At 39.0% G+C, this 8929-nt stretch overlaps 1 protein-coding gene across 1 annotated transcript; it reads right to left on the reverse strand.

Annotated features, from left to right (window-relative positions):
- Positions 1-7421: 7421 nt before the first annotated feature.
- Positions 7422-8298, reverse strand: LOC118755618. Its single transcript, XM_036490445.1, has 2 exons — positions 7807-8298; positions 7422-7729 (listed from the first exon to the last, which is right to left on the reverse strand). The coding sequence occupies exons 1-2, from the start codon at positions 8296-8298 to the stop codon at positions 7721-7723; spliced, it is 501 nt and encodes a 166-aa protein (XP_036346338.1). The 3' UTR covers positions 7422-7720.
- Positions 8299-8929: the final 631 nt, after the last annotated feature.

Consider the following 8929-nt stretch of genomic DNA (forward strand, 5'->3'; position numbering starts at 1 on the left):
TTCATTTAACCATGATGCAATAAAATTACGGAATATCAGCAACATAATCTTAATATTTCGGTACGAGTTTTAGGCCATTTTAGCACGCTTTCAGTACGCTTTTCTACTTTCACATCACCATTGTATTACCGCCATTCGACAAAATTTATTTAAAATTTTTACAAATGTTCTAATAAACGAATACTATGCAACAACAGCTCAATGCATTTTTGACATTTCGAACAGCCCTGAAATGAAACTACCAATTTATCAAAACGGCAACACTGATAGCAGCTCTACTTGCGGTATGTATAATAAGCTCATATTAAAACAAGCAGTTGGGGTGTTCACAGTTCGTTCCAAATTGTGTCTGAAAATGTAGACGTCTACATTTTGAGACATCTTTAGCATCAAACTGTGAGCACCCCTTTCTAGCAGTCGTCGCAAAATCGTCTCAAAACTTTGCTGGTGTTGCCAGACATTTCTTCCTTGCATGCATTTTTTATGTCGCCTTTCGATTTTGTTTCCGAAAAATTGAAATTATTTAACTTAATTACCAATTCGTAATATTTGTTATTTCTTTTCCTTGATTTGTTTCTTTTAATCAGAAATTGCGCTCAAATTAAATGCAAATACAGAAAACGTGCCCAATAAATAAAAAAAATGTGATTAGTATTGCCATAATGCAACACTGCTGCGAGGTTGCAAAATGTAGACGCGTAAAAAACATACCTTTGAGTGTGACAAAATGTAGACGGCGTCGTTTTCCAATTTTGTATGGGAAACAACAACACCACAGATTTTACGGTTAGAAAACGTCTTAAAATGTAGACGTCTACATTTTGAGACACTTGGGGTGTTCACAGTTCGTTCCAAATACCGACCTTATCGACTCCCTGTTATATGCATGGAGTTAGAACGTCGATAACAATGTTTAACCGGGGAGTTAGTGTTAACCAGAGATGGAGAAACCGGCCCTTAGTGTGTCGAATCGGTATCGGGAACCGAAAAGGAAGTATTGGGTACCGAAATTTTTTTCAAGTATTGGGTACCGAGAATTCAGCACGTCACTACTCAGAATGTCGCCTGAATCATTTTAATGACATTTGTTAACGTGGAGCTATTTGTGAACCAAATGAAAAAAGTGGCGCATTTTAGAAGCTGGTGTAGTTTTCGTACTAATCTCAATGAATAAATAGTACCAAAATGTACTTTTTTCATTCAAATATCCATAAATCCATAAATTTACACCAATTTATACACCAGTGTGCTACTTGAGTTCACGCTAGTTCTTTTAAAGTAAATTTGTGCATAACATTTAGATATCTAGGGCCTGTGTCAATTGTTAGAAAAGAGGAAATTTTGACGGATCAAAGTAAAAATTTGACATTTCTTGTGGTGAAAAGAACGTCAGAACTTTACCTAGCTCATGAGGCTAGGTAAAATTTTGACAGGTTATAAACATGTATACACATATTATTGCTTGGCGGTAATAAAGAGGGAACATGAAAATGAAAGCCGAAAAAGTACAAAAGAAGCGTACGTTTCTTGCAAGTTATAAAATAAATATAAATGTTAACAATTTCAGCAACACACACAAATAGAGCTTTCGCACGGGCGTTTGTTTGGTTTTTCAACTGCCAAATTTTACTTTGCATTTGGCACAGCAAAATTCAATTTATTTGTACACCATAGCAAATTTTACGGCTGCAATTTAGTTTAGCATCCCCGAAGTTCCGCATTAAGGTAGCTATGGAACGATAGAGGGATTTCTCCTGATTGCAAATATATATACTTTTAGCCGCAGCAGGCTTCTAGTTTTTAAGTTATTTGTTGTTAAACTTTGTAAATTTAACTAACCTCTCGGCGCTATTTCACACAATAAACACTTTATTTATGTGCACACTTCGGCAAAATAGTTGCATTAAAACCCCGGCCTGAGATTTCCACTTTAATATACAATTCTTAATTAATTAATTAAGTAAAACGCACTTATAAATGTCTTCACAAACGTTTGCACATTTCACAAACAAGCCGAAATAACAATGGCTGACAGTAACACAAAATGTATGCTACCATACGTTAAAAAAAATACACCACAAATGAGTGCGTATAATTAGGAAGTATAGTGCACAATACGTACATATATTGCTCTTATTAAAAATAATAATATTAGGATCGATAGGGGTCTTACTCCTGATCATAACGGTATTATTTTTTCGGGTGGAAATAATATTTACTGGTGTTATTGTAGTTCAAAGTACACAAATGTAGAAAACGTACATCGTTAATTTGATAAATAATGAAAATTTTTTATAAAAAATCGCACGGTTTTTTATTAAAAATTTTCGACTGCAGCGCTTTTTCTATAAAAATCAATACTTCGATAAATAATAAAAATTTTTAATAAGAAATCGCGCGATTTTTTATTAAAAATTTTCGCCTGCAGCGCTTTTTCCATAAAAATCAATACTTCGATAAATAATGAAAATTTTTTATTACAAATTTTCGCCTGCGGCGCTTTTTCCATAAAAATCAATACTTTCGCCTGCGGCGCTTGTCAGTTTTTTTTTTATATATTGGGGGTATTTAACCCCATACCCTCCTTTACTACTAATTCAACGCTGAGCAGGAAAATGGGTACGATAAAAACTATTCCCTTTTATTGTTATTTTCTTAGATGTGGCTGCACTCTTCTAATGCCAGTGTGAAACCATGGTTGAATCAACGGTTCTGTATTCACAATGTGCGTATACATATATAAGTGCGTGATAATTATTAAAACTTACTTAACTTACTAAAAATACATCATAAATGTAAAAAATATGTTTACATTTCATTGTGCGGGGTTTTAATGCAACTATTTTGCCGAAGTGTCTACATAAATATAGTGTTTGTGTGAAATAGCGCCGAGAGGTTAGTTCAATTTACAAACTTTAACAACAAATAACTTAAAAACTATAAGCCTCCTGCGGCTAAAAGTATATATATTTGCAATCAGGAGAACTCCCCCTACCCCCCCATAGCCACCTTTTTTTTGTACGCGGGGGATGCCAAACTAAAATTTTCCCAATTTTACCACCCCGTCTCACCACGGAGAAAAAAGTTACTGATTGGCCCCTACTATTTGTATGTTTCACAGCATGCTTTCGATAAACGTCGACTTCACATCACTGCGGTTGTTCTGGCTATTTCACACAATTAACAAGAAAATGATACCTTATTCTTTTGCATAATCATGCAATGAAAATAAAAATTACATAAACGGATGATCAAACTTGACATTATTTAATAAAAATGTAATTTTTCCTAAATATCGTAAAGAAAAATCGATACATTTTCACACTCGTTTTGCTATATCGTAAACTAAGTCAAAACTACTTAGTAGAAGTCCGAAATGCGACTATGAATAGAGGTAAATTTTAAGTTGGTACTTAAATTTAAGCTGCAACTTTGTTAGTTTCGACTTAGTTGCTGGACTATGAATACGCGCCTATTTTATTAGGCAAAGAATTGTTAAAGAAGTAACACTTTCAGCTAAGGCAGTCAATGTGGCGGAATTAGAGCGAGAAGTTGCCAACCGATAACACCTTGTATTATTGCATCTTGGTTGTTGTTATTATAATCTAAATTCGCCAGTAATGCTGACGATACACAATCAGTTTTGCCTTTCAATTTCCTCTTACACATTGCTTGTCAAAAATCATTAAAATTGAAAGCCATTAAAGTGTGTTTGCGTGCAAAATTTTAATGCGGATCCCGATTATTCCGCAAGAAAACATAGCTAGAGTTACGACAGAGTTGCATTGGCTTCAGTTTATCAAGTTTATTCAGTGAAATCGCTGGATAAATTTATCAGAAATGTGTAAACGAGTTTCCATACAAATTTTGACAGTTAATTTATAAGGTTTACACAATTATAAGTTTATACGGTTTACAATGCATTTATAAGGTTTGATGAATACCCTTCTTATAAATGCATTGTAAACCATATACTTATAATTGTGTAAGGGCCGTTTGCACCATGTCTAGTGAATTTTAACTCCCAGTTAAACATCTTTATCGACGTTATCGACACTCATCATATAACATGTGCTCGATAAAGCAGTTGACGTGCTTAACTGAAGGATGTACCTTCAGTTAGCGTTAACTAGACATGGTGCAAACGGCCCTAAACCTTATAAATGAACTGTCAAAACTTGTATGTTTTACGATCGCAAAAATCACAATTTTATTTCCAAAAGAGAACTTGTTCTACAAGCGCGTGTCGATTCTTATCTGATTTTTGCCTTTTTTCCAGAAAATTCTCTATCTATGAGGAAAGGCGAGAGAAAAAGAATAGCCGAGAAGGAAAAAGGAAAAGGAATGTGATAGGCAGGGCTGCAGTCAGGATTGTCAATCACACCAACGGATTGCCAATCACACAACAGGGTTGCATTCGAGGTTAGAGATGGAAAGGTGTTAACAACTCGGCCAATCTGACATTTGATCGACCTCGATCAGAAGCTTAATTTAACAACATTACTTAACTATTGTTATTTAAATACTTGGATGAAATATCACCTATAGTTAAAAGGTCTTAGTTTAGGTTAGGGTATTGCTTTGCTCTTCGACAGGTCCAGCCTCCATATTTTGCTCAAGCCACCCACGCATTCTATTGGCCTCAACCACTCCATCATATGGGATTTGAGTTAACTGGCAATTTTCTACGTCCTTGATAACGTATCTATCATTCCCGAGAATTTTGTGCACGACGTAGGGTCCCTTGTATTTAGGAATGAGTTTTTTGTTAGTGCCAGCGGTAGTGTCTACATTTCTTATTACGACGAAGTCACCGACATTGTACTTCTTAGCTCTCACGCAATGTCTTAGAGAATATTCTTGACTACGTTCTTGGGAGCTTTGTATTGCATCAGCGGCATCGCGCCGGATTGTTTGCAGATCACGCTCTTCCCGTGCGCCAAGCTTATCCTCAAAGTATTCCGTAAATTTGTCTACTATTTCTCCTTTTTGCTCTACCCCGAAAAGAAGCATACTGGGCGATTTTTTTGTGGTACCGTGAACCGAATTATTCAATGCGTATTCTATTTGCAGGAGCCTGTTTGACCAGTCAGCATGATCGATAGGGTCGCTCAACTTGCCTAACATGGTTTTAATAACCCGATTAACCCTCTCTACCTGTCCGTTAGCTTGCGGGGAAGCCACTGCAACCTTTACATGTATAATATTTCGCTTAAGTAGAAATTCCCCAAATTCTAAAGAGGTGAAGCAGGATCCTCTATCAGATATAATGCGCCTCGGTCTACTATAGTAACTGAAGTATTTCCCTAGGGCGGCGGTTACTTCCCGCGTACTCGTCGAATTCGTCGGGTATAACTTCACAAACTTAGTGAAGCTATCAATTACAACCAGAATGTGCTTCCTCTTAGATTTTAGTGACGGTAACGGCCCGAAATGATCTACATGCAACGTGTCGAACGGAACAGGTTTTTTAGGGATGCTATACAAGTGCCTCTCATTCGCTCGGACTGGTTGAGCATACATGATGCATTTAAGACAGTTATGAATAAAACGCCCTACCTTCTGACGCATTTGTGGGAACCAATAATAATCAAAAATTTTCCTTAAGGTTTTATCAACCGACTGGTGACCAATCTTCTCATGAATCAGTCTTATTATATTGTCTTCCATCTCACGGGGGATATACAAAACTTTGCGACCATCACGCCTAACTCTAAGGACAAGGCCATTTTCTAGTTCGAATCCCTTCACCTCTGCTTCCTGTAACTGGTCTCGTATGTTTTTGATATTTTCGTCACGTTCTTGGGCAATTTGTACTTGGAATTCTACTTCGTCAACGTCTAAAGTCACACCTACTTGGCAGCGACTCAGTGCGTCCGCATGCCCCATCAGAGCACCGCTACGGTGCACTATCTTATAATCGTATGATTCGAGCTCCAGAGCCCACCTCGCTATCCTCGGATTAACTTGCTTCCTCTCTAAGGTCATGGCAAGTGAGTTACAGTCTGTAACTATTTTGAACGGGATTCCCTCCAAGTAGACTCTAAACCGACGTAAAGCATAGATCAAAGCTAATGTCTCTAGTTCGAAACTGTGATATCTGGCTTCTGCAGCGGAGGTACTCTTGGAGAAGTATGATATTGGATGGAATTTCTCATCATGTTGTCGTTGCAGTAAGACTGCACCAAACCCAGTCGTGCTGGCATCACAGTGGAGTTCTGTCTCTCGTGAGGGGTTATAAATGGCTAGGATTGGAGGTTCTGTTAACTTGGCTTTAAGTTGTTTAAATGCGGCAAGGCAGTGTTCGTCGAAGTTAAAGTCAGTGTTCTTTTTCAGTAAGTTAAGCAGTGGTCTGGCAATTTTAGAGAAGGACGGCACAAACCGGCGGAAATACGAGAACAGACCTATGCAGGAGTGTAACTGTTTTTGATTGGTTGGAATTGGATATTTTTGTATATCTTTCACATGTGATTCACTTAAAGTGATTCCGCGTTTGGATACAGAGTATCCCAAATATTCTATCTGAGCATATCCGAATTTGCATTTGGACAAGTTTAACTTCAAACCCCGTTTACTAATCCGCTCGAGTAGTGTCCGCAATAAAGTCATATGTTCCTCGAAGGTTTCCGTCGCTATAACTATATCGTCCATGTAAATGATTACTTTCCTTGCCTCGACTAAGTCTCTAAATATATCATTTATAAATCTTTGGAAAACGGCCGGGGCATTCTTAAGTCCGAACGGCATTTTAAGGTATTCGTACTGTCCATTCGGCGTCACGAATGCAGTATAGGGAATGGATTCAGGTGACATTTTCACTTGGTGAAACCCATTTTTAAGGTCCAAAACCGAAAACACCTTCTTGCTCTCGAGATATTCTATACAGTCTTCTATTAGTGGTAAAGGGTAGTTATCCCGCACAGTTATTTTGTTCAAACCCCTATAATCAACACACAGACGCCTTTGGCCGTCCCTCTTCTTTACGAGAACTATAGGGGAAGCGTAGGGGGAATTACTGGGACGTATAATCTCATCTGACCCTAAATCTCTTAATATATTCTGAACTATACTTCGCTCAGCGTACGATAAACGCCTAGGCGCGCAATGAAACGGCACATCAGTTGTTAGGTGTATCTTCATTTTATATTCCATCGGTTCTACTCTAAGGGCTTTCGGCTGTAAATAAGAGTCTAGGATCAGAGTATTTAGTTCGGCACGCTGACTGGGATGTAAGGAAAAATCTATGTCTAACTCTTCATTTCGGCAGGCTATTTCAATATTGAATATATCCGGCACTTCGGCAGCGACACTACAGCCGGCACTAACACTCTTACTTCTAGCGGGCATATTTTCAATGTTAAGTGGCTTATAAGCTTTCAAGAGGCTAAACTTGTTTAAGATTTCGACCAAGTCGTCCGGCAGGGGAGTGCAAGGAATTCCGTTTCTATAGGATACCAAATCGCTTTTCGCATATCTATTTTTTATTTTAGTTAACCGTATGTTAAACAATTTCAAGAAATCACGTCCAAAGATGACGGGCACTAACATCTCATTATCAGGCAAAATATTTATTTTAACATTTTTTATTTCATTTTTAAATTTCACAAAACATTGTATTTCACAGAGTATATTCAACTTAAGTCCACCAATGCTGCGATAGTTATGTTGCGGATTGTTTAAAGTCACTAAGTTGTTCGGCACACACGATTGCTTCATAAAACTAGTTGGACTACCCGTGTCAAAAAGAGAAATGAATTTATTAAAGGTTGCACTCTCCCGCGGGTTGGTCTTAAAAGCAATACTTACAAAGTTAAGTGATTCCAATTCCATGAGTTCATCTTCTAGAACGGCGGCAACTTGTTGATCGGCAATCGGCTTCAAAACTTTCCTAGGATTGGTGCATGAATAGTGGTCGTGCCCCATTTTCCAGCAGCGGAAACACGAACCACTGGGTCGCATCGGATATGGGCAGCTTGGCTTTATATGTCCCCTCATAGAGCAGTTGAAGCAGAGCGATTGGCTGTTCTTCCCAGCTTCGTTGCTAACCTTTCCAGCGGCAGGTTGCTTACCGGAGGCGGCAGGTTGTTTAACGGTGACGGCAGGCGTTATACGCCGAGTGATGTTGGAGTTTGGCTTGAGGTATTTTGTGTAATATCGATTCACTAACCTCTTTAGCTCATCCAGTGACTGCGCCGGCATAAGCAAGTTGATGTTGTTGATTTTGTTTCCGATACCGTCGAGAATTAGGTCGATAACATCGGTTTCCCGGATGCCGCCCTGCTTCGCCAAAGATTGCATGGTCAGAATATAGCAGTGCAGGGACACTTCAAGGTGTTTCCACTTCCGTTCGGTCAGTGTTCGATAGACGTCCTGGCGACTGACTGCACTGTCGAATTCTTCGATGACCGCCTTCTTTAGGTCTCGATAGTTAAGAGCAGACGTCGTGCTTAGGAACACTCGAGCTGTTCCCTGTAGCGAGCGGCGTAAGCTTAGCAGTTTGAACTGATCGTCTGCATTGACAGTTCGCATAATTTCTTCAAAGTCCTCAAAGAAATGGTGCACTGACCGTGTGGAGTTATCACCAGTAAATTTTGGTACAGCGTGTTCGATGTCCGCGAACGAGGCTCTGCATCCGGTGGGCCTACCAATCGAGTTTTCCAACTCATAAATTTGTTTTTGTAGCTCCAACAGCTCGCGTTTCTTCCTTAGTTCCCTAAGCTGTTGATCCAAGGCATTGCCAGTAATATTGTGCAAAGCAGCGGAGCTAGTGTCGCTGGCTAAACTATTGAAGCCGTCGGGGATGCATGCAGCAGCAGAGCTTTCATAACCCAAGGAGCTGTTAATGGCGGCGACAGCGGTTTTGGCACGAATATTTGCGGCAGAAGATCTTTCGGCGTTGGCGGGAATTTCAACGACGGCAGTATTAGTG

This window comes from Rhagoletis pomonella, unplaced genomic scaffold (assembly GCF_013731165.1).
Source record: "Rhagoletis pomonella isolate Grant_MI unplaced genomic scaffold, Rhpom_1.0 Rhpom_scaffold_06821, whole genome shotgun sequence".
NCBI lineage: Eukaryota > Metazoa > Arthropoda > Insecta > Diptera > Tephritidae > Rhagoletis > Rhagoletis pomonella.